Here is a 25,806-nt window from a genome sequence, read left to right as displayed (position 1 = left end):
CGACTTCCTCCTAAATTCCTCCTTAAAACCGAGAATATAGGGTGTAGGTTATCTCTATACCATTACCATTTGATAAATATTTCTATATCACTATATTATTGAAATTTAACAAATATTTTTTGCATTTATATGTAATTTGCAAGATATGTATTTACCCCAGTTTCTGCACTATTATTTATTTAGTTTAACATAATTCATGATATATTTATGTAATTTAGATGTTTATATTCGTAGTAAATTTTGTGTCATTGATAATTGCACCATAAATATAATACAAAATAGATGCTAATTGATGAGTGCATACTACATATTGTCTACTACTGATAGAGTACTTAAAACATAATCAATTAAAAATACATATTGTTTGTTCCACAAATTACAGTTTTTGAAATCCGCTTACTTGATCAGCAATTCTCCAAAACATTGTATTTTGTCACCGTCATCACTGCAAAAGATATAGTGATAGTCTTCAAAACATTCTATTTATGATATCGATAATGAGCTTAATTATAAAATGGAGTTAGTAAGGTATGTTTTCCTCCTACTAATGTTGTTATTAAATATTTATTTAATACTACTATAAAAAATTACAATCTTAAACATTGTATTTTGTCATGATTAATGGGGATTGCTGCATAACATATAGTGCAAGATTATTTTTTTTATTTATCAATCAAAGAAATATCATATATTGAGTTAAAACATGAATTATAGACTATTTATGTTTACCTCAGCCATAGTAACTTTGAACTTGATGGTAGGGGTATTCCTTATCAACTGAAAATTCAATTTCATTCCAGTGTGGAATGAGTTTTCATGGAAGAAATTTGACCATCCTGTTGAGACTGTCACTCTATCTTTAGTGCTCTTCAAGTATGTTTGCCACTTTCTCTCTTGGAATTCAAAGATTGCGACTTCAACGTCTTTGTTCATCACATGTGTCCTCCAGAATTGAATTGGTATGTGCTATAATGTTGATTACATTAATTTATCAATTTCAATTGTTCAATTTATAAATCAATAAACTCAATGATTATTAAATATATTTATGAAATAAAAATATAAATTCTTACCAATTTTTTGTGATTTGATGTTGCCATGGTTGATTTGAAAGAAGGTGAAACAATGAGTTCTGAAGATGATGGTCTGTCGATCATGACAATAGCTCCTTCTATAAAGTAATGATTAAAACATGGAATATTAAAATTTATATCAACAAAGTTGAATTTATTGTAATTTCTTACCCCATTCTGGTTGATATTCTTTAGCACATTGCGTAGTGCCATCATATATTTCCACATAGAAGCAATTGGGTGAAATCAGATCAAAAGTCAAGATATCTCCAGCTCTCAAGTGGTTATCTTTGTGGAATTTCTGCCATCTATTGTCCAAGCACATTTTTCTGTTTGGAAGTTGTTTGATTGTTGCTATCCAGTAGTTATTAAACCTGTTTTCAAGCTCGCACGTTGGGCCTATCTCAACTTGATATTTCTCTTGAAATTTTTCTGGAAAGATCTGTTGTAGGGAGTATTATTTAACATAAATGTAATTGTCTTTTTGAATTTTGATGATACAAGGAATGTTATTTCAAAAAAAAAGAAGCTAAAAGTAATAAATAAATTTCAATACATACCATTTGTGATTGTTCATCGGATGAAATTATCGTAGTGAATCTTGCAATGTTATCTTCCGAGTATCTCTCCTCTGGTTGCATAGACATTTTTTGACCACTTGAACATTTGAAATTTACAAAGAGAATATGGAAGATGGAAATGGTTTTAGGTGTGAGAGAATATTTACAAGAGTAATTGTGGAAGATGAAAATGGTTGTTGCCTTTATTGAATGTTAGGTGAGACGTATTTTAATATATTGTACTCCACATACGTATTCTCTTTCTATTGACAATTTAGTAATTAAATAATATTATAATTAGATGATTATGTAATTTGCTAATACGATAATTAGATGAATACGTAACTAATTAATACTATTATAAATAGATGAAAAGTTATTAACTATTACTTGTGCATCGTTCAAGTATAATGTTGCATTTGATGTTGTTGTGATTTTTGTTTTCTATGTTTTGCCGAATTTATCTCCTAATTTGCATGTTGTTTTATAATTTTTCGCAATAATTTTTTAGGGTTTGTTGGAAAGATTCGTTTATCAATTAACATAGAAAAAATTGTAGTTTGTGTTTGCAAATTATATAATAATATGATTTTGTATTTTTAATATTATAACTGGTAGTATTAATATGAAGTACAGTATGTATAAATATAAATTATTGTACAAAATCATATGAATATCGCGTGTTTTTCTATTGACATTGGTGGTATGATTTATTTTTAGTATTTCTGTATATATTTTGTTTTAGAGTACTGAAGATTGTGAATAATTTAAGGTTTATATTAAGTTTCTTAGAAATAAATTTTTGTCATTATTATAAAGAGTGAATGTTGTATTTGTAGAGGGATTTTGTTTTTCTTATTGATTTATAAGAAAATATCTATTCATAAATATTGTATTCTCAAATATTGTACGTTGTATATAAAAGATTTGGCACGGAATGTCGTCAGCAGCGCAACGCGCTGGGGATTTACTAGTTTAACAATAAAATGTTAGTAGAATTGGTTGGTAGAATGTGTGGTCTACTTACCATTTATGGTAAAAGTGAAAAATTATCTTTATTGTAGGACGGATCGAAATGACAAAATGTGATACTTAATATGGGATGAAGACAGTAATACTCTCTCCATCCCACTTTAGCAGTCCTAGTCTATTTAATTCATCCCGCATTAAGAGTCTCAGTTAGAATCTTCCATAAATAGTAAGGGTCTCACATTCCACTAATATTTTACTCCCTCCGTCCCATAATAATCGTCACTTTTTTCCATTTCGGTCTTTCCCACATTAATTGTCACACTTCATTTTCACCATAAATGGTAAGTAAGTCTCATATTCCACTAATTCACTTTACTCATATTTTATTATAAATCAATATAAAAAAGTGGATATCACATTTCACTAATTTTTCCAACCAACTTTTTACATTTCTTAAACCCGTGTCCACAATAAGAGTGACAATTATTTTGGGACGAAGGGAGTATTGTAGAACTAATAGTAAATAAAAATGAGTTTCACATTCTTTTTTCACCAATTTTTTCTTTACATTTCTTAAAACTCGCACAAAATTTAATGGGACTGCTAAAGTGAGACTGTGGGTCGGAGGGGATACTAGGATACGAAGGATATTCCCCAACATATGCTCGTATCGGATGCAGTAATAAATGTGGATTTTATAGTCTGAAAATTTTCTGCGATTTTTTGAATCATCAATCTGCCTGTAATAATAGCTTCCTAATAGAAATACGATAGTAAAATTTTAATTTAGAAAAAAACTTGACAGTCTTATTTTGTCACTAATTCACGAGAAAGTTATTATACCAATGGATTATTCGACGTTCCCGGCAGAAATTTTGAACCTCTTATTCACATATTGTGTAGTGATATTGTTATTATTTTCATTTTACACATCATGTTGCATTCATAATGTTTAAAAAAATCGATAATATTTTATGAATAATCAGTGGTTTTACCTATAATTATGATAATATAAAATAATAAATGTGAAAATGGGGTACCTATTTTCCAATCTACCCATCGTTGACAATTGACAAATACACAGTGCGTGAACTAGGCATGCGTGATTAAAAAGCGGCGAGACATCGTTGCCGCATTTGGTTGGAATGAAAAAGATACGTGGTTGCTCTTTTGTGCAGCCAATTGAATAATGTTATAATGCCATTCGCTTTTCCTTCACACGTGCTTGATATTTGCTTAACTTCGCCAATGTGATGCATTCAAATACTCCGTAAAATTCTATGTTCAGAAATATTGATAAGGCTCTATGGATAAGCTACTTAAGTATTGTTTAAGTGATTATGTTGTGCTAATTATTTTTTTATTATAAAAATAGGCCTTTGATTTAGCAGTTAGATTACTATTTTTGTGGTTGGTCTACATATGACTATGCCAATTCTTATATGAAATTAATCAATCGATAAGTATATAAACTAAACTATTGAAGCCAAGGCCTGAAAACCGGGCCATCGAATCCTAAGAAATTAAATAGCAAAACACATTTAAATAACTTAAGAAGAATATTTAATTATATGGAAAAATTCTTTTTACTCGTTATTTTATTGTTTATGGATTTTTAACTACCACCATCCAAAAAGATGCTAATGATTTCGCTCATTGACTGCGTGAATTCACCAAACTACTGTTTTGAACGCGTTTTGAAGTGCAGCCATTTCTTTACAAATGCATTTCTTTACTTTTTGTTGTTGTGGCCAAAATATGTCGACTTACACGATGTTCATGAAATTCACCAAAATTAACATATACGACCTGGTGCTTAGCACATTATAGAGTAAAGGTTATTTGTAGTCCTAAATATATGATAAATTTACGATTTTGATCTAGAATATTATCTTTTGAATTATTGCATCCCGAACAAATGAAAACGGTCCGAATTTGATCCATTTTTTACGGCGCCGTCAGAAATTTGACGGTCAACGCCAATTAACTCAACTTTGACTAGACTAACAATTTTAATACAATAACATATTCTAACTGTTTTCTACTTCCTCCGTCTCAAGGAAGATGACCCCTTCCTTGGGCGGCACGGGATTTTATGCAAATTTATTTTGTGTGTTGAGAGGAGAGAGTAAAGTAAGAGAGATGGAATAAAGTAGAGATAAATGTGTTTCCATTTTAAGCAATGAGTCATCTTAGTTGGGACAAACTAAAAAGGAAAGTGAGTCATCTTCGATGGGACGGAGGGAGTACTTTTTTTGTCCTAAACATATTGTCTTTGTTCATCTACTCCATCCATAGAAAACAGCCCCCAATCCACATAGGCGTTTGGCAGCGGACTGGGGAAGTGGGTGGCGGAGATATGCGAGCCGCAGAAGCAAACGCGGCTCTGGTTCAACACCTTCGCCACGGTCGAATATCTGTGGATTGGGGGCCGTTTTTCGGGGATGAAGGGGATGGTGATGGTGATGGTGGATGAACAAAGACAATATGTTTATGACCAAAAAGGTAGAATATGTTATTGTGTTAAAATTGTTAATCCAGTCAAAGTTGAGTTAATTTGGTTGACCATCAATTTTTTAACGGCACCGTCGAAAATGGATCAAATTCGGACAATTTTCACTTATTCGGGATGCAATAATTCAAAAAATAATGTTCTAAACCAAAATCCTAAAATTATCATATGTTTAGGACCACAAATGACATTTACTCATTATTATAATGATGTGCATTTGGTTAAAAAGAGTTAGTTTCATGTACGCACACATAGTAAGCTCAAACAGTACAAGGGAGGCATCGGCGGCGATGGAGGAGAGGGGAGAAGCGGAGAAGGATGGTCATGGTGTGTACACAAAATCTTTGAGCCTTGTCAAAAATAAGTAATAGTGCATCTATTATATTTAAAGAGTGATAAATTTATAATGATAGGCAGCTATTTGGATCCAATTTAACTAAGGAAATTATATTATGATGGAATAAATGACGAAAGTCAAAAGTAGCATATTCAATGAGACTACGAATAAATAATACAGTAATAATTATTGGAAAATAATAAAAGTAAAAAGAAGCATCACGCATCGTGCGCATGCCTCCAAATTCTACTCCTCACGTTGTCACATTTAGTGTATGCGTGTACCAAACGCACCATCTCCCCAAAAATGACTTCCATTTCTATTTCTAATTCTATTTTCCCTTTCTCTTGTTATGAAAGATTCATTATCTATAAAAACACAGAAATGTGTAATCTTTACGTTGCCACTTCTTATAAAACGAATACTACTAATAAACACAATTCATCAAAATGCCAGATCATCCTTGGGATTCCATTCCGCAATTCCGCCAACACCCATATACACTCATGTGTTTCTATTCTCTATTATTTCAGCGTTTATGCTTTTTTTTTCTTTTTCTTATATTTGTAAGTGTGCTTTCTGCCAACGTCGTGTAACTAAAAAGATTTTTCCTCATTTTTAAGTATGCGTATGATTTATGGTCGCACTCGCAGGTCGTATAACCAAAAGTCCAAAACCACGCCCTGATGATAAAAAAAATTACTAACATTTTCAGTATACATACTGTTTAACTTTAATTTATTACACATTTGTTTCCCAACAAACTCTCTAGCCTCCAAAATGATATTCATAAATGCGTTTTAAATAGTATGATTTCTATAGGTATGACGAAAGAAATTACACTCACTTGACTTTGTGGTCACAAAATTATTACTCCTATAGTAGTTAAGTATACGCCAATCTTACGTAGATTCATATTATGTGTATGTAAATATGATTAAATAGTTCGGTACAATTATTATTAAGTAAAATTTTGTTTCTATTTACAATTTACATAAAACTTAATTTAACTAACACTATTTATCATATCATAATCCAGATTAAATTGTGAGATTATTAGTTATGAAAGATGGCTATAACTAATTAACACATAATTATCCATATACGATTAAATTATAAGTTACATATTTCATCATGAGATATAATTTTTCAGACTGAATAACCTTTAAATTATATCTTTGATTCTCAAATTCTTATGGGAACAGAATCTTTCCCACCTTGTAAAAAAAATGGATCATGAATTATTAGCATTAAAAAAAATAGAGTTATTGGAATTTAGTCTCTATATAAACCCCTTTTTGATAAATATCTCTCCTCTCCACACAACACAACTCAACCAGCTGCCATGGCCTCTCTCCTCTTCCTCCTCCTCCTCGCCACTCCGGCATTGTCGCTCACCTGCAAAACTCAAACATTCTCCAAACACAACCTCACATTCGGCAACTGCACCGACCTCTCCACACTCGACGCCTCTCTCCACTGGAACTACGACGCGGCGGCCAAGCCCATGCCGACGCTCTCCATCGCCTTCACCGCCCCGCCCGCGAAGCCGGACGGCTGGGTGGCGTGGGCCCTCAACCCGAGCGCCACGGGCATGGTGGGCGCCCAGTCGCTGGTGGCCTTCGCCGCGCCCAACGGATCCACGCTGGTCAAAACCTACAACATCACCTCCTACGGCCCCATCTCCGAGTCCCCGATCTCCTACCACGTGCTCACCAAGAGCGCCGAGTCCTCCAAAGGCGCGATCACCATCTTCGCCACGCTGGCGCTGCCGGAGGGGAGCGCCAAGCTCAATCAGGTCTGGCAGGTCGGATCGGCGCTCGTCGACGGCGTGCCGGCCAAGCACGCATTTGCGCCCGATAATTTGGCCTCCAAGACCACTCTGCAGCTCGCGCCCGGCGGTGGTGCTCCGGCACCTGCGCCGGGTTTCGCGGCGGGGCCCGGCGGAGGGCAGAGCGGAAATGTAAACGGAGGCGAGAGCGCGTGGGGGAGTGGATTGGGGGTGTTTGGAATTTGTGTGATGCTTGGGGTTTCCATTTTTGGATTTTAGATGCCACATTGCTCACGGGAATGCTTAACACATTTTTATTTATTTTACTGTCTTGGTTTTTTTTTTTTAAGTTTTTGTAAACGACATCTTCAAATAAAAGTTTTGTTTTGTTTGGGAGTGCTACACATTAAATAATACAGTAATGTATCCTTTCCCTCATTTGATTTTAAAGTTTTGTAGGCGACAGTATTTTAAAAAATTAAAGTTCATTTTTGTGGGTGTGTATCATAATGTGGACTTGTTTATATCATTATTGCGGTGTATATTTATTTCCAGCTGGAATCGTGGATACCTAATTTGAAGAAAAATGACTATTTAAGTGTAGTAATTTTGAATATTTAAGGCTTAAGTTTTCGAATAACTAATATTGGGTAAAGTTGATTGTGCTTGCTTTTAGGTTTGCCTCATGCAAAAATAACCATCTTTTCTTCGTCTTTTTGTTAGGGAAAGCGTCAATTACCTTTTTAACATAGTTTGGCATCTTAATTACGTATTACTACTACAAACAAGATGATGCTTCGTGTTTCCCACTTTCTACCGTTCAATTAGCTAGCTGCATGACTAATCATTAATTAGGCTAGCTAATGTTGGATAAGATAAATTTGAATAGTGCCTATATAGCTTTCGGGTTTTTAAATGAATTTCTTTCCCTACTAGGTATACAGATTTAATCATTTAACCAGCTGATGTTATTACTTACTAGTGTTAATCCTTGTGGGATGCAAGATTCAATTTATTTTCATCATACTATCTTCATATTGTCATTTATTTAGTTAAAATAAGAAAAATGCCATTACATTGAGCGTAGTAACAATTAAAAAAATTTAAATAATACTGCCTTCGATCCCTATTAAATATCTCATATTTCCTTATTTAGAAGGTCCTAAATGTATCATTTCACTTTTACTAGTTTAGTTAATGGATATCACGCTAACTCATTCTACTCACAATTCTTTAAACTATATAAAAGTGATATTCATATTCCACTAACTTTTTCCACTCACTTTCCTTCACAAAGTCAAACAATTTTTTAAAACTTGCACCGGTCAAATACGAGACATTTAATAGAAACTAGAGAGAATATATAAATCTATTGAAAAAACTATAAATATAAAATTGAACATGTTTGAAATAAACAAATACGAACACAGGGGAGTGATCAATTGCTAACTCATCATTTAATTGTTAACTACAACTAATTTAAGGCCATAGGATTTTAGAATACGTGTGGTCTACAATTTGCCACGTGTAATTTTCGTTTTTATTAATAAAATCAAAAAAGATAAAAAAGAAACGCCAAATTAGGGTTTTAGATGAAAATGTCAATATAGTGTTTCGGAAATATCAACACAATGCTTTGAGAATGTCAACACGATGTTTTAAGAATGTTAACCCATTGCTTATATTGACATTCTACATGTATTATATTGACATATTTTATATAGTATGTTGACATTTCTGCTTTACGAAAAAATTGAAAAAATTTCGATTTTTTTTTCAAATTTTGACATCGGAACATATGCATATATGATATCGTTGGAATCCTTATAAAATTATCTTTAATTTGATATATGTTATATGAATTTAAAGTTTTGGGATTTCTTTTAAAAGTTAGTTATAACTAAACATGTAGTTAATTGACATTAATACCCCTATTGATATTTTATGGAATTAATCCTATGGCTTTATTGACGTTTTTTGTTGATCGTATTGATATTTCTTGGTTGATGATCTAAGCCCTTAATTTGAATATCTAATGACTATTATTTAATTGTAGTTAGCAATTAGGTATTGAGTTAGCAATATAACACTCTCCTACGAACACACATGTCAAATATACATTTTTTGGATCTCTACTACAAATAGAGCAGTCACATTTTAAAAGCAAAAAGTGCTATACCGAAACATAAATGTATCTTAAAAATCTATAAAATAAAAATAAATTACTAGTAATACTTATATCGGGAAATAAAAAATTGTAGGTGCCTAATAATATATACATAAAAATCTCTTCTCGACATAAAGTCGTTAAAAGCCGTCTTTAACAAATGGGTCGGTAAATGTTTCTTGGAATGTGATGTTATTAACTGAATCTATAATATAAGCATTCAACTTAAGGTCTTAAACTATGGAGTATAAGAAAATGATGAGAATTGAGAAGTAGTGGGAATTCGGGCCACTTAATATAAAGTAGACGAAAATAATTGTATTTTTTCACTCCACTGGATTGACAATTTCTCCATGATTAGTGCTTTCATGATTTGTCATATTCCTAATTGTCCAACAAAATATGTTAGAAGCCCACAACTATAGGAATTAAATTCCACGTCGTCGTGCCCCATTCCATATGCTATAATCTAATCTATATTGCTTTTACTGGAAAAAGTAGACAAAGACTTGCAACAAAAGTCTTTTAACCAGTATAAACGGACGAGTTACTATTTAAAAAAGATACTACTCCTAACAAACAATGCAATAATATTTTTTCTAAAAATTAATTCCGTTGCCGTTAATCGAATCCCACATACGAAAACTCTTATTATTCCTCTAACTATAATAATAATAATACTAATAATAATAACAACAATATATAAAGCGACAAAAGAAAATGATTAATATAATCAGGAGCATAAATTGATTGATAATTAATACTCCAGACAATATATAGAATGGGGCGCTCCTTACACTTTAAATTTCACACTTTAGTTTATTAATTACTACTAATTTATTTCTTTTGTTTTTATGTCGTAATGATATGCAAACATATAACACATGCAAAATGACTATGGCCGACCTTATGATTTCATGAGATCAATTAAAATTTTAAAATTTCTTTGATTTAATTTGTTACCGACTTGTATAAATCACAACACTTTTTCTATAAAAATATAGCAAATCACATTTCTTTTATATTTTTCTTTTTACAAAAAATAGAGTAATATCTTCAATTATCTTACTATAATTGTATTCTTAATTGTCGTGAACATCGTCCGACTTTCCCAAGAGTAGTTGGTTAAATTTTTGCCAACCGTGGCTGAATTTCGCCAAGATATAAGGCAGTTTCATCTCCATCAAATATGCTAATATATTATTAGTAAATGATCTAGTTTTCATCTCCATTAAATGAAATTAAATTTCGCCTTCTAAATTTGGAGGAATAATGAAATTTGAACTCCTCCATAATATTTTTACACACAAAAGTCATATTAATACTAATATTATAGTATATCCTATTTATTAAATCTAATTTGAAAATGAAAAAAAATGTTACTCTATTTCTATTTTTTTGACTAGGTGAAATTTGCGTTGATTTTCGTAAGTTGTAGCGAGTCAACTGCCATAAATTAAGGTCCACATGACCTGCAATTCAATGCCGTTGAAAATATGATTATATTGACTTACTTCCACTTGAAATCCGCTTAAAACACGTCTTCCTTCTGATTTTATAACACAGCGCATAAATAACGGATTAATCACCAACTTATTTCATTAAATTCAAACAAAACATCTAAGTAAATCATAAGGTATGTATTTTCACGTCCATCTCCAACACTTTTTAGACTAATTCAAAAGGTTGATATGATATAAATTAAATTTGGTAGTGGGGTGCAAAATGATATGGTGTGATGATATAATGATGTCTAAAACCTAATTATGAATATTTCAAAGTAGAAAAAGGGAATTAGGCCCATTATAAAAATTTCGTCACGGCTGCATCATGATTACATCCAAATAATTGCAACGCCATCAATATCATATTATGTCGACGTGGACTTTAATTAGAGTCTTTGTCTCAATTCATAAATATATTCATCAACGGCCAAAGATGAGCGGGAAATATGTTCAAGATTCTTCAATAAATTTCTAATTTATTCGAATCACATGGTGTTACAGTCATTAAATAGAATAAATCATCTTTAGTGCATCCAAGATTAAGGTGGGTAAGTAAGAAAAAATTGAATAAAAATCCTAGGCGTTGAGCCGTTGACCGTTTCAACTTTGAAGTATCAATGCCATCAGCCCCACCAAGATAGTTTATTTAACTTTTATTTAAAATATTAGACTTAATTTAATACTCACTTGATGTGAAGCCGAATAAACCGTATTCATAAGCATAATAGTATAACTTTTAGAATTCCTTCCATAAAATAGAATAAAAAACATATGTCGGAAAATAAAATTTAAGACATGGCGTGATATTCATTTATTCTTTCTTTTTCTAAAGATCCCCTTTTTCTTTGTTGAAATATTTGAATTATAAAGTGAGTAACACACTTACACAAGACACCAAATCTTGATTTAAGTTTTACCGGATTCTCAACCTCGCCTTTTTGGATTTCTTCTCTAAAAAGGTAGTAGGGGTAATATTTTCTTTTATTTAGTAACTACTAGCTCCCTAATCCTTCGAAAGTCGTTCGGAATAATTATATTTAAAATAAAGATAATTCTAACTTGAAAAATTAACTGTTTTAGCTATTATATTATTATATATATTTACAATGACTTATTAATTTACTAAGGATTTTATATAAATATAGTAATAATTGGGTGGGAAACAAATTATTTTTTCCACATAAATATGAAAATATTATGTTATCAATTAATTGATTGCCAAATTATTATATCTACGAAATGCTATTATGGTTATGCCATGTCGAATTGTGTAATAGCTGACGTTAAATTTACGAAATTACATATTTGTAGGTGCAATTTCGAAATAATAGTAATATCTTGTGTAAGTAATAATAGTAATATCTTGGACTCCCTTTCCCATTTAGGTATTAATTTCGCTAGTACCGATTCAATATGTGACAACTGATGTAGCACTACTATATTCGTGGTGAACACAAGATTATTTTCAAAATCTCAATCGAATATATTCTACGAAAGTTGTCTAATTTTATGACTTGTAGCTTAACATGGGACCTACTTTGAGTTCAGACAACATAAAAATCCTAGTCACGTAACAATAATTTCTGTGTGTTTAAAATGTTTGAAAATACATGTAACTGTCGTTTTAAATCTTAACTCGAAAAAAGAAAAGATGGAATAATCAAAATGTGAACAAGAAAGGCAAAATGAAGAATCGAAATGTGAACAAGAAAGGCGTGAGCATAGAGTGAAAGTGAAAGCAGTTAGTGCTGAGCAAAGAAAAGAGATGATAATAATGATAGTAATGTGTATGGGACCAAACACCTCAAATCACACTCTTTAACTTTATGCCCATACAAGTAAACTTTTGACAGTAGAAGTTAAACCAATTAGATCATGACACCTCTAACGGGGCGACACACACTTATGTGTCATGCTAGTGAAATAACATACTCCCTCTGTCTCACTAGTAGAATTGTTTCATTTTGACCACTCGTTTTAAAAAATGATAAAGAGAGTAAAGTAAAATAGATAATAATATACATAAAAGTCTCTCTTCATTATTATTTCACTTAGTTTACTCTATCCCCATTTTAACTATTTATTAGTAGTATCATTTTTTCAAAACGAGTACTCAAAACGAACGAAGGTTTCCCATGTTCAACCAATTTATAATAGGTTCTATGAATTTAGTTTGTATGTATTGATGAAGTAAAACATGAGATTAGAAGGGTCGATAAAAAAAGAATCAAAAGGAGATGAGTCCTAGATCAATGCATCCCATGTGCAAGTCTTGCAAGTAAGAATCATGTGCCATTTTTGATGATCAATGAAGCATTATTCTAATTGAGGGATCACATGTTATAGATGCAACAAAAACAACTTAGATACTTGTAATAATACTGTATAAAACAGGGGAGGAGACAAAAGAAAATAGCAAAAATAATGGTTTTTTCCAGCCTGTATCTATAGGTTGTATGCCAGACTAACTACACAAACTATTGTACAAGAGAAAATGGCACAATCTCAACCAAGCAAGTGAATCTAAGAGGGAGAAAAATAGACATGTGATCAAACTAGGTATAGATAGGGAACAAAATGGCACAAAATAATCATGGAGCTAGAGGTTCTTGCCTACTGTGTCCGTTATTGTAGCCTTCATACGGTTTGGTAGATGTGTCGCCCTTTTTCCTCTTTAACACGACGACCCAAGTGAAGGCCTCCAGCAACAAGGCAATGCCTCCAAGAAGCGCGATCGCAATAATGTATGCACGCTTCCACTTGGTGTCAGGCTGCAATATGTCGAGACCTTTGAACACGTTGATGATGCCAAGAACAGCAACTGAATATCCTACTCCGTGATGATAAACATTCCAGTAGATGCGAAATTTATGGTCCTTCTTGGGCCTCAAAAGCAATGCAAATACCTACATAATGCGAAACGAGCAAACACCGCACACGCAAAGCTCAGTCATCAACACGAAAGATACAGTTCAAACGCACACATCAATCGCAAATCAAGACTAGCCACAGACTCATTCTAGATAAACTATGCTTTCCCTAAATCAAAAAAACACAGATAACAACAAAAATCTGCGCCATTAAGAAGATGAGAGTCGCACAATCTGGCATGAAAAAAAAAACCTGCAGAGTGGCAAAGACGAAGAGTGTGATCCCAATGTTGCGATGAACTGAATAAGTAATGGACTTTGACTCGCTCCCGAGTTTAAGGCCAGTTCCCCAACCAGCAACTCCGATGGCGTAGGCAGAGACCTGGCACGAGACGTGCAGGTAAAACCACGCGGGATCAGCCGATGGAAACACCTTCATGTATCGAGCAATGATGATCCCAGTAGGGAACATAATCCCCCAGCTCACCACATTCAGAACTCCATGAATCTGATTCCATTGTTATACACAAGTTAGTCCTCTTCATCTACAACATTTCCCCCAAATTACTTTAACCTAATTTTTCAATTCCATCACCCCCAAAGTAACGAAATTCCAAATCAAACATATAATAACTACTTCTATAGTTGTATATCTATTTCTGGCAAATCATAATGCAGAATTCATAAAATCGAGAAAGGAAATTACAAACAGAAATCCGATAATCAGAAAGTAGAAACTCACATTCCTCTTCTTCAATCTGGAATTTCCCTCGGTGGAAGCGGTGGTCTGGCCTTTGAGCAAATCAAGGCTGCCTTTCGAGTTCAAATTGGCGGGCTGAAAGTCGTGCTTGTCGGGAACTCCGGCGGTGACGGAGGGCCCCACCTGCCAGACGTGGTTGAGAACCGTCTTCCCCTTCTCCGGCAGCACGAGGGTGGCGAAGAGGGTGATCGCGCCGGCGGAGGATTCAGCAGAGGAGTCCTTGACGTCGAACCAGACCTTGGACTCCTCCCTGAGGGGGGCGTAGGAGGTGATGTTGTAGGTTTTGACGGCCATCTTGCCGTCGGGCTGCTTGAAGGCGAGGAGGGCCTGGGAGCCGGCCATGCCGGTGGAGGAGGGGTTGAGGGCCCAGGAGACCCAGCCGTCGGGCTTGGAAGGGGAGGCAATGAAGGCGATGGAGAGGGTGGATTGGGGCTCGTCGAAGTCCCAGTGGAGGAAGGAGTTGAGGGAGGGGAGGTCGTTGCAGAAGGTGTAGCGCTTGTTGTTGTTGAAGGACTGTCTGGTACACATGGCGGACTGTGATTGGGAGGGTGGGATTAGGGAGGCTGCCAAGAGGACGCCGAGGATTAGGAGGGGTGGTGGAGGCGGCGACGCCATTAGTGGATCTCACTCGCAGAGGTGAAAAAAAGGTGATTATAGAGAGAGAAGAAGAAGCTTGTGTTTATATTTGTGGTGGTGGAGGCCATATTTTTATTTTATTATTTTTCAAAACCAATTCCAACACTACAATCTTTTATGTTTTTTTTTTCTTTTAGTAAAAATATAGCAGTAAAAACGTCAAATCAAATGCATGTGTTTTTTTATGATATTACAATATGATTATTAATAAAGCTTTTAATAATAGATTGACAAAAGCAAATATTTGAACGGCTAATTGTCACTCTCTGTTTATATACTCTATTTATTTATTTATTTTGAACTGGGTACACATATTTTTGATTATGAAGTTTCGTCCCACTTTTAAAAAAAAATCCGTAAACTTTCCTAAATAAGAGGCAGATATTCGCCTATATATTAGCCGTTACATAAGTCTCAGGGACCACTCTGTCTAGTCTAGTTTATCAGTTATTGTCTACTTTTATTTACCAATCAAGTCATAGGTTTATTAAGTCTCAACCATATGTAAATAACTTAATTTTTGAACCAGCAATTTTACCATATTAGAAACTGTGACACAGAGCATTTAAATATATACCGGTGAATAATTGCAACAAAAATAGAAGAAATAAACAGAATAGTAACCCATCTTCTATGAGGGGATACAGAATGAGATTCGCACATGCCGTTTTTTGTTGTGTAGTTCCAACATGCAATAATACTGACAATTCATCATATTACTAATTCCAACAAGCAATACTATTGACAATTCATCATTGCAGCAAAAAAGGTGATTTCGCGGCCCCACAATCTGGTCCAACATCATGCGAGGGAGTTCAATCAGGACACGCAATAGTCCATTAAGGGGAGGCCTAATCCACGGGCTGCCAGAAGCCATCTCCCAAGGCCTCACACTTTGCTTGAGAGATTGAAGCAACTACACGTAGGATTTGAACCCAGGCTCATTGCAGCAAGATCTGTTCCTCGTTGCCAACTGCACTGCCCTTGCGGGTAGTGCCGGATCCAGGATTCATAAACGGAGGAGGCGAAATATATATTAGTAGGTTGGTTTAGGGCGAAAATGACAATTTTTTTCGATTTTCGGAGCGACGTTAGTGTATACGGAGGGGGCGGATATGATAATTTTACGTCCGGATAAGAAGAAATTAGTTGCACGGAGCCTCCTAGATCCGCCAGTGCGGCTGCGGGCAAACTGACAATTCATCATATTACTAAGTTATGATAACAAAAGGAGTATTTATCAAGATAACTTGTAGGTCGTAGATAGAGAGAGAGAATGCAAGAAAATGAACTTTAATTAAGGCAGTACACTTCATTTCCATGTTAGGAAATCATTGTTGAAAATATGAGGTTTTATAATAATGCAAAAGGTAACTCAAGAAGAAGATATAATGAAGAAAAAGATTGTATTCATTTACGCCGCTGTGCTGTTTGGACAAGTAAACCCCGTTGGCCAACAGGTCCACCTTGTAGGAGTCCGAATTTAGGATCTTCCGGCTGACCTTGTCATAAATCTCAAATTGGTAGAGTCAAGGGCACAGGTCTCCCTTCTTCTTCGGCAAGGCTGTTCCCCACTAGGCACTAGCATCCTTGTGTCGGCACTGAGCTGCACATCGTTGCACAAAAGGTCGAACAACAAATAAATGATCGCATACAGGCATTAATTTGAGAATTCTTCCTCTAATTTAGATAGAATTATGTCATTTGTGTAACTGATCATATGGGACTAGTGTGGTGCAAACCAAGCTATGTTGTTGCTGTAACAATAGAATCTAGAATCAAGTTTCCTAGTACTTGATTCTTAAGCCTGCAGAAGGCAATGAATCGTCACAAAATTCATATATGCTCTTTACAAGCTGAAGAGGCTTATCCTCCTTCAACTTTTCTTCATATAGGAGTATTAAAAGATTACGAATTGTCCACAATTTTTTTGGTAATTGATTCTCTATCAATACGTACACGTATCATTAAGCACCATTGCTTAAAGATATGCAACTTCTTAAATAAGTTGAAGGTAGCAATCAGAGGACAAAATTCAGCAATGAGTAGTACTGGTACATCTCCACCTAAATTATACATAAGCCAAGTTTGAATTGTATTCCTAGTGTGTATCTTGATCAAATTCAGACGTTAATGTCGTTTATATCCACCAACCACACACTAGTCCAGTTGAAAATCAAGTCCTCTATCATAACTTAACATTTAGGTAGGTGAATAAATTCTTCCAACAACAATGTAACAGATCAGGAATACACATTGTCTTCATATCATCGTGCTACTAAATCAGGAATTTATTTCGTTCTTGGGCATAACGCATCACACAATCAACCTATATATGATTGGTCAAGAACCACCTTTGCTAACTGCATTTCAATTCCATCTTATTACTATTTCATTGTGATCATTATAAAATGATAGCAGTACTATTACTGAACATATTTTACTACTATTTCCTTTCTGGAATTAAGAAGTGTGAGCATAAATCTAAGAAACAAAGGAGAAGGAGATAGTAATAAGATGGAAGTGAAATGCAGCTGTAGTTCCCAATTTTCTTCTTCCAAAATGGTGATCAAAGGAAAAAAATTGATTTATTATATTTTTTACAATACACTGCCGAAAACAGAATCAATAATAAGAATTTAAAATCAATTCGAGCAAAATTAGGAGTACGAGCTAATTTTGGAAATTTCTTTCTCTTGACGAGACTTATAATCTACTAAAACTTTATTTTTTTTTCTATTAGTCTCTTACTTTATCAATTATACTTATAATCTACTAAAACTTTATTTTTTTTTCTATTAGTCTCTTACTTTATCAATTATATTTAAAAACTCATTTCAACCGAACATTCATATTTTATATGGAAGAAGTTTTATTAGTAGCATTTTGACCATACGAGTATCGACAAAAACCTAATTGATAGCACGTCCGCTTATTCAAGGATTTTTTTAAGTGTACATCTTCTCACATCGCCGCCGCCTCACTAGTCACCGCTACTGCCCATCCCATCCTCAGGAGCTTAAAATTTGTAATGCGGCTGAGCTCCCACCGTCCAAGTCTTACTCATTGCGGGAGAATTACATGATTTAGCATACCCACACGCTCTTCTCCGTCCCCTCTCTCAATTCGTCGAGTTTTCGTGCAATGGCGTCGTTCATCGGATGTTGCTCTCTCAAATCTACTCATCGAGGTGAATTGCTATCCATTTTTATAGACATCACACTTTAATTGTTATCTTTCTCTAGTCGGAATCCGCTTGTAAATGTAACGCATCTTTTGATTATTCTCTTATATTTTTTATGTAGAAAAGTACTCATTTGGATATGGAGGTAGTTGATGCAGTTTTATTGTATTTTTAAAAAAATTTAGGGGAATGCAGTATATTAGATTTAGGCACAATTTGACAGTATCAGTTTGAAGAATGATTGATGTTCTTCATGTTTTTTTTTTTTCAAATAATGATCAAATTTATTTGACTACTGATGCCAGTTTTCACTGCTATGGTGCAGGTGTGGTTCCAAATTGGAGATCACCTAGAGCAGCCGTAGTTCCCAATTTTCACCTCCCAATGCGTAGTAACGAAGTTAAAAACAGGTAATTGCGCCATCCATTTGATCATAGCAACTGGTTTTGTACTCTTGATTGCCTGCTTACCGTAGTTTCAGACTTTCAGTAAAAGAGTATCATGTTTGATAGAGGATTATGTTTTAGTGGTGGTGAGAATGAGCTTTGCAAATCAATAAAATTGTTGTGATCATGATAATAGTGAAAACCAGTGTTCACTTTTCAATTTGTCATTAATGTTTCCTACACATATCTAGTAGTAGTATAAAAAAAAGTTTGAATAATTATGGTTAATAGTTGAGTATGCAAAAGCTTATGTTAGTTGGATTTCTCTTATTTTCTCAGCTCATGCCCTTGTTATGTCCTTGTGCTTATTGATAGTAGCAAGTGTATACTATGTTCTCATTAGCCAGTATATATTGAATACAAAAAGTGGTGTTGTCATAGGAAAAATTGATTTCTTTTGACGCGTAACATGATGTGCACTTGAAATGACAATCTTCAAAATTTCGTCAGAGATGTATCTCTAGAAAGGTCAAGTTTGCAACTCGGTGCTATGAGGGATTCAAGAATATATGCAAAGGAAATATGGTGCTCCCATCTGTGTTATTTCATGTCCAAAGAAACCAGCATGTGTAATGTGAAACTCCTGTCTGCAGGACTAATGTCGATGACATAAAATCGCTGAGATTGATTACAGCAATCAAGACACCTTATCTCCCAGATGGCAGATTCGACTTGGAGGCCTATGATGCCTTGGTGAACATGCAAATTGAAGATGGTGTTGAGGGAGTGATTGTTGGTGGCACCACTGGTGAAGGCCAATTGATGAGCTGGGATGAGCATATTATGCTCATTGGCCACACAGTCAACTGCTTTGGCAGTTCCGTTAAAGTCATTGGTAACACGGGGAGTAACTCGACACGAGAAGCCATCCATGCCACTGAACAAGGCTTTGCTGTTGGTATGCATGCGGCGCTCCACATCAATCCTTACTATGGGAAAACCTCCTTGGAAGGTTTAGCCTCTCACTTCGACTGTGTGCTTCCCATGGGCCCTTCGATTATCTATAACGTACCATCACGGACTGGCCAAGACATTCCACCACCCGTGGTTCACACCTTAGCACAGAGCACCAACTTGGCAGGCATCAAAGAGTGCGTTGGAAATGATAGGGTAGAGCAGTATACGAGCAATGGTATAGTCGTGTGGAGTGGGAACGACGATGAATGCCACGACTCGAGGTGGGAATACAATGCCACTGGAGTAATATCAGTTACAAGCAATTTGGTCCCACGTCTAATGAGAGAACTAATGTTTGGAGGAAAGAATCCAAGTTTAAACGCAAAACTGATCCCTCTTATCCAGTGGCTTTTCCGCGAGCCAAACCCAATTGGTGTGAACACAGCCCTAGCCCAGCTTGGGGTCGTTAGACCAGTTTTCCGGTTGCCATACGTACCCCTTCCTCTGGCCAAGAGGGTTGAGTTTGTGAACATAGTCAATGAACTTGGAAGGGAGAATTTCGTAGGAGAGAAAGATGTCCGGATCTTGGAGGACGACGACTTTATTTTGATCGGTCGGTATTAGATGCTACACCTGGTGAACTGTTTCAACTCAAATCTTTTGATCTGCTTGCTTTTCCTAAACAATAATTGAAAATTGTGAGTTTTGTTTTCCTTGTGCCTGTAAAGTAAAGGGATTTGTTGATATTCTTGTATCAGATTTTCCGTTAGAAATTTCATGTTTTGCTATTTCAATTTTCAATAGCCACAATCCACATAATTTTCATATATCTATATGAAGCTTGAATCAGTATATAACTAGTCTTGTCATAATTATTACTTCATGAATTACTTAATTCTCTGAAGGTAAATGCCAAAATTCATTGATATGCAGAAAAAGAATGGATAAAAGTGTAACCATTAAGTCTTTGGCATAAAATTGCACTCTATAAACTAATGCAAATAGGCAGTTTCTTTTAGCCTTTGACATTTCCCACACCAAACGAAATTCTTCTTTTGTTACTAGAAAAAACAATGGTTTTTTCCACTCAGCATTCAGTAGGAAGTTGCTTCACACATAAACAAGTCATGCTAATCGTCTCACATATATATCATAAGTACCAAATTATTGGAGTAGCATTCTGTGTAAGCGCAGCCATGAATATTCTATCCATCTTCTCCCTCATCCTCCTCTCTCTCTACACTCTAAGTCTAAGAGTAGAATCGTCAGAAATCTCGGCCACTTCCTGCAACGACGACACCAAAACCAACCCCACCATATCAAGAAACATCGACTCCTTGCTGCCTAAGCTAGTCTCAGGCACCATCCGCCATGGCTTTGTGGCTGCCTCCCACGGCCAAGACGGATACAAAGTCTACGGCGTGGCCCAATGCAGGGGCGACGTAAACAGCAGCGACTGCGCCTCCTGCATTAAGGACGCTGCAAAGGAGATTAAACCCGCGTGCCCCAGCCAGTCAGATGCAAGAATCTGGTATGACTACTGCTTTTTAAGGTACAGCACTGGCAACTTCTTGGGAGAAGTCGACACCTCGGGGGTCTACTTCTACAACGTGGAGAACGTGACAGAGCCGGGTGTTTTCAACAAGAGATTGGGTTCGCTGATGGATGAGATAAGGTCGGAGGCGGTGAGGCCTCGGAGCAGAGGGCTGGGGAGAGGGAGGAGGGATCTATCAGACTTTGTCAAGCTGTATGCATTGGTGCAGTGTATGAGAGATTTGTCTGAGATGGGGTGTGCTCAGTGTTTGTCAATTGCTGTTAGTAATTTTCCTACATTTTGTGGGGATAAGAGAGGGTGTAGGGTGCTGTATAGCAGCTGCTATGTTAGATATGAATTGTATCCCTTCTTCTTTCCGCTTGATTCGGCGAGTTCGAGGTTTGGAGAAGATGACAGAGTGGTGGCTGTTAGAATCTGATGTAGTAGTATGTTGTGTGATTTGCTTTTTTAGTAATTCTGTTTGTTTGTCACTAATGTTGTGATGATGCTCACTGACTCATTGTCACTAGTGAATATTGTTTTTAATCATCTTAATGAGAAAGACTGCTGTATGTATCACTCATCTTGATTCGTTTAAGGATTTTACATTAATCATCCATTGGATGGGGTGTGACTGGGTAAACCATCATCTACATGATTTAATATTATGATTTCAGGTAGGGGATCACTTGCTAACTAATTAGCAATTCAAAATTGAGATCAATTTTTAATCATTAGATTAGAAGATCATGTGATTGATATAATGCCAAGGGTAATATATTTTAAATTTAAATAATTATTAATTAAATTAAAAGGGTATTAATGTCAAATCATATGTAGTAGTTATAACTAACTACTTTTTCTCTCCTCAAAATCATCTCAAATCTTTAAATTTACGTAACTCTCTCAATTTAAATTATTTTTTTTCAAAAAATATATCAAATTAAAGATAATTTAATAAGGATTCCAACGAGATCTCAATTACATATGTTCCGACGATGTTCAGCTGATGAAATTTGATAAATTATATTTCAATTTTCGTACATGTTGATAAGCAGCTTTTATCAACCAATGCAACAAAAAATCTCAATATATTGTAGGCAAAATCTCAATATTATGCATGTTCAATCTCAATAAAAATGTGATGATATTTTCTTGTCCTTGTATTGATATTTTAATGTCATATTGTTGATATTTGTAATACACAATATTGATATAAAAAAACACCCACGAAAATTATCATATGATAACATAATGACGATATTACCCTTTTATTGATATTTTGTCTACTATTTATTGAGATTTGTGAGCTTTAATCTCATCCACTCATTTTAAAATCCAAGGATAGAGATTTAGTCTTGATTTTGGATTAAGGTATTGTAAGCATTAGAATAGTACCCTATAATTTCATAATCAAAATTTTACTGAGTACGAGAGTACTAAATTTTATGAATTGAATGAGTATCATTTCATAAAAAAATATACTACTCCATTATATTTCGTATTGGTGTTTTCTTTACAGTATTTTAAAATTTGAAAAATACATAAGAAAGTTAAGTTAAGATTTTTAAAATAAATATAGTAGTATTTGATTTTCTGTTCATAATAAGGGGACAAACTTATCTTTTGTATTCACATAGATATAATCTTTGTTGAGAGAGTTGAGTGGAGACTTTGTGATTATCCACTGAAGAGAAAATATTCGAAAAACAGAAGCAATGGCAGAAGGCGATGGTGAAGAGAGCGTGACGCTAGATCTTCTGAAGAAGAAAATGGATGATTTTGCAAAAGCAAGAGACTGGGAACAATACCACAGCCCAAGAAATCTGCTTCTCGCTCTCGTAAAATCCACTCACACCCACTCTTTTTATTTCATCCTTTATTTTAGCAAGCCAAGCTTCTGTGTAAATTGTTATCATCTTTGGTGTTTCTTCTTTCTTCTCTTTTTGAATAATCGACTAATTTCTTATCTCCTATTCTGAAAAAATGAAGTACGTATTGTTGTTCTTGATTTCTGAACTTTATTTCCCCCAAATATGATCTAGGGTTTTTTCCCCCAAAAATTCATCACTCTATCAATTAAAATTGGTTGCAGGTGGGAGAAGTGGGAGAGCTGTCGGAAATATTTCAATGGAAAGGGGAGGTTCAAAAAGGGCTTCCTGGGTGGAAAGAGGAAGAGAGAACTCACGTCGGAGAAGAACTATCAGACGTCTTGCTTTACCTCGTACGGCTGTCGGATATGTGCGGGATTGATCTGGGTAAAGCTGCCCTCCGCAAAATGGAGCTCAATGCACTCAAATATCCGGCGCCTCTCAACAACGAAGACCATGAAAATCAGTAGTAATTCTTCAACCACTCTGTTTTGGTTTAATTTAACTCTTTTGTATTTGTGGCTCTCGATCATTACATTTTTTATTTAATTAACGAGATGGAACTGCTGCTGCTTTTGTTGTTTAATTTGCTCTTCGATCTTGACCGCCTTTTTCACATCCCCTGTCGTTTTTGACGAGGGATGTGTTATTGGAGCATTTCATGGGACACAAACTGTAAAAATTGAATCATCGGCTACATTATTTGTTAGACTAAAGTTGAATAGTGGCTTTAAATATATGAGTGGTTTTATTTGCACAGCACGGTTCTATGTTTCCTCCGCACTGCAGAGGATCCTACCCGATTAGAATTAATTCAAATTCAAAAATTGTTCTAATTGTATGGTTGTTTTATGATTTTCGTCTAGAACCTTATGTTTTGAACATTCTTATCCCTAGAAAGGAAATTGGTTCATTTTTGTTCTTTATTTATGGATCCGTAAAAGATAAATGGTCAATCCAAATTAAGTTTATGTTAGCGTAATGTTCGTTTACCGATCTTATTTTTAAAACATTGCTATCAACCAACAATATCAACGGAGAAGAAAGGAAGTGAATGTGAATGTGTGTTTTATCATTAGTGTGTAACCAAACGACATTGTTTTGTCCGCACATAGTTTTGAAGACACACAACCTCAATTTCGTGCATATTAAAAAGTTTTTTTTAAACTTGTTGATTTATAGTTCTATTTTTTAAAAATGCAATATTAAGGAATTTAATCAAACTTAGTGATTTACTTCCTCCTTCTAATAAGAATATACACTTTTGATTGTACATGGTTTAAAAGCATAATTAATAAAGTAAGAGAAAGATAGAAAAAAAAAATAACTAAAGTATTGTCAGTGGAAAATGAGTCTCATCTCATTACAAAGAAAGGAGTTTTCAAATTTAGAAAGTGCATACTCTTGTGAGACGGACTAAAAAGGAAAAAGTGCATACTCTTTTTGGACGAAGGGAGTATTTTGCTAACTGTTATCATTGTTTTGTCCACGTAGATATTCCGGTTGACACACTTGCATCTATTTTCCCCAAATTAATAAATAATCCCTTCGGGTAGATATTTGTCCGCGAATAGGAATCTCGTTTTTCTATTTTAGTTCATTCGCGAATAGGAGTATTGATTCATTTTTACTATAAATGAAGTTAGACTCTCCATTAACTTTTTCCACTCACTTTTTTTAACAATTATTACAACTCATGCCAGAAATAAACGAGACCTCTAACGGTAGACAGAAGTAGGAGTATGAAGTTATTGTGAAATTTTCTAGTTTAATGATTTATTGTTCTGTTTTTGAAAAGTATAAGACCCGTTAGATTTCTTTTAAAAAAAATTTGTGCTTTATTTGACAATTTTTCTTTTAAAAAAGTAAAGTATTTTTTAACATAGTATTTCCTCCGTCCAACATTAGGAATCTCATTCCTTGGCGGCACGAGTTTTAAGAAATGTTAATAAAAGTGAGTGGAAAAAAGATAGTAGAATAAGGGTTCCAACTTGTATATCTTAGTTTCAAATGAAATGTGAGTAAAATGAGCTAGTGGAATGTTTGGGGACTCTATTATCATTAATGGTAAAAGTGAACCGGGACTCCTATTTACGAACGGATAAAAATAGAAAAACAGGACTCATATTCGCGAACAGATGGAGTATATATAAGTATAATTATTGGTGAAGACATAGAAAATGAAATTGTTAACTCAAGTAAATACGAAAAATATTATAAATTAGGTTTGAGTACAGAATAATTGAAGAATATTATAAATCCGATCTTAAAGCATTTTATACTTGATTATCTGATCCAGAAAAATCGGATTTTTGAAAACACGATGGACCCAACATGAGCCAAGCCGGCACTCCAGCGGGGACTTGGGTACCGGTCCTAGTAGTCCCACCATAGACGCCCCTTCCTGTGTTTGTGCTACACGTTTTTACAAAGGAAGAAGGAAGGAGGAGGGGAGAGGAAATGGAGAAGACGACAGTGGAAAAAGGAGAGAAGTAGAAAGTTATTATGGACATTGAATTTACGGATGCTTGGGGTCCACTATTTACTTTATATGCGTTTAAGTAATCGGAAGAATACTATACATTCAATTTCATAAATGCAAACTCTAAATATTGTACAAACTCTAACTTATAATATGAACCGTTAGAAAATATTAACATATAATAAAATAATAGCAACAAAATATGTCAACATAACGTCAACGATTAATG

At 34.7% G+C, this 25,806-nt stretch overlaps 4 protein-coding genes and 1 pseudogene across 4 annotated transcripts; 4 read left to right on the top strand and 1 right to left on the bottom strand.

The window, feature by feature from the left end:
• The first annotated feature begins 6,759 nt into the window (after window positions 1–6,759).
• On the top strand, window positions 6,760–7,663 carry LOC125219750 (cytochrome b561 and DOMON domain-containing protein At3g25290 pseudogene; annotated as a pseudogene).
• A 5,601-nt stretch (window positions 7,664–13,264) lies between these two features.
• Window positions 13,265–15,196, bottom strand: LOC125223967 (cytochrome b561 and DOMON domain-containing protein At4g12980-like). Its single transcript, XM_048127292.2, has 3 exons — window positions 14,510–15,196; window positions 14,021–14,275; window positions 13,265–13,803 (listed from the first exon to the last, which is right to left on the bottom strand). Exons 1-3 carry the CDS (start codon window positions 15,140–15,142, stop codon window positions 13,489–13,491), a joined length of 1,203 nt encoding a protein of 400 aa, XP_047983249.1. The 5' UTR covers window positions 15,143–15,196; the 3' UTR covers window positions 13,265–13,488.
• A 2,871-nt stretch (window positions 15,197–18,067) lies between these two features.
• On the top strand, window positions 18,068–20,491 carry LOC125222656 (4-hydroxy-tetrahydrodipicolinate synthase, chloroplastic-like). The gene is made up of 3 exons (XM_048125387.2): window positions 18,068–18,353; window positions 18,673–18,757; window positions 19,387–20,491. Exons 1-3 carry the CDS (start codon window positions 18,308–18,310, stop codon window positions 20,312–20,314), a joined length of 1,059 nt encoding a protein of 352 aa, XP_047981344.1. The 5' UTR covers window positions 18,068–18,307; the 3' UTR covers window positions 20,315–20,491.
• Window positions 20,492–20,628: 137 nt separating this feature from the next.
• LOC125222657 (cysteine-rich repeat secretory protein 55-like) lies at window positions 20,629–21,807 on the top strand. The gene has a single exon (XM_048125388.2). It carries the CDS (start codon window positions 20,764–20,766, stop codon window positions 21,661–21,663), a length of 900 nt encoding a protein of 299 aa, XP_047981345.1. The 5' UTR covers window positions 20,629–20,763; the 3' UTR covers window positions 21,664–21,807.
• Window positions 21,808–22,859: 1,052 nt separating this feature from the next.
• LOC125219565 (dCTP pyrophosphatase-like protein) lies at window positions 22,860–23,681 on the top strand. The gene is made up of 2 exons (XM_048121577.2): window positions 22,860–23,065; window positions 23,320–23,681. The coding sequence occupies exons 1-2, from the start codon at window positions 22,943–22,945 to the stop codon at window positions 23,563–23,565; spliced, it is 369 nt and encodes a 122-aa protein (XP_047977534.1). The 5' UTR covers window positions 22,860–22,942; the 3' UTR covers window positions 23,566–23,681.
• The last annotated feature ends 2,125 nt before the right edge of the window (window positions 23,682–25,806 follow it).

Source organism: Salvia hispanica, chromosome 1 (assembly GCF_029641045.1).
Source record: "Salvia hispanica isolate PSC_SH4W2 chromosome 1, Shi_PSC_v1, whole genome shotgun sequence".
Lineage (NCBI taxonomy): Eukaryota > Viridiplantae > Streptophyta > Magnoliopsida > Lamiales > Lamiaceae > Salvia > Salvia hispanica.
This window is presented reverse-complemented; position numbering and strand designations above follow the sequence as displayed.

Bases quoted from the DNA above. Each gene is read 5' to 3' on its own strand.
- LOC125223967 (XM_048127292.2), bottom strand. From the start codon at position 15,142: ATGGCGTCGCCGCCTCCACCACCCCTCCTAATCCTCGGCGTCCTCTTG. The intron at 14,276-14,509 runs GTGAGTTTCTAC...CAATGGAATCAG, and splicing joins CCAGATTGAAGAAGAGGAAT to ATTCATGGAGTTCTGAATGT. The intron at 13,804-14,020 runs GTTTTTTTTTTC...CGCATTATGTAG, and splicing joins TCGTCTTTGCCACTCTGCAG to GTATTTGCATTGCTTTTGAG.
- LOC125222656 (XM_048125387.2), top strand. From the start codon at position 18,308: ATGGCGTCGTTCATCGGATGTTGCTCTCTCAAATCTACTCATCGAG. The intron at 18,354-18,672 runs GTGAATTGCTAT...GCTATGGTGCAG, and splicing joins TCTCAAATCTACTCATCGAG to GTGTGGTTCCAAATTGGAGA. The intron at 18,758-19,386 runs GTAATTGCGCCA...TCCTGTCTGCAG, and splicing joins AGTAACGAAGTTAAAAACAG to GACTAATGTCGATGACATAA.
- LOC125222657 (XM_048125388.2), top strand. From the start codon at position 20,764: ATGGTTTTTTCCACTCAGCATTCAGTAGGAAGTTGCTTCACACATAAA.
- LOC125219565 (XM_048121577.2), top strand. From the start codon at position 22,943: ATGGCAGAAGGCGATGGTGAAGAGAGCGTGACGCTAGATCTTCTGAAG. The intron at 23,066-23,319 runs GTAAAATCCACT...AATTGGTTGCAG, and splicing joins GAAATCTGCTTCTCGCTCTC to GTGGGAGAAGTGGGAGAGCT.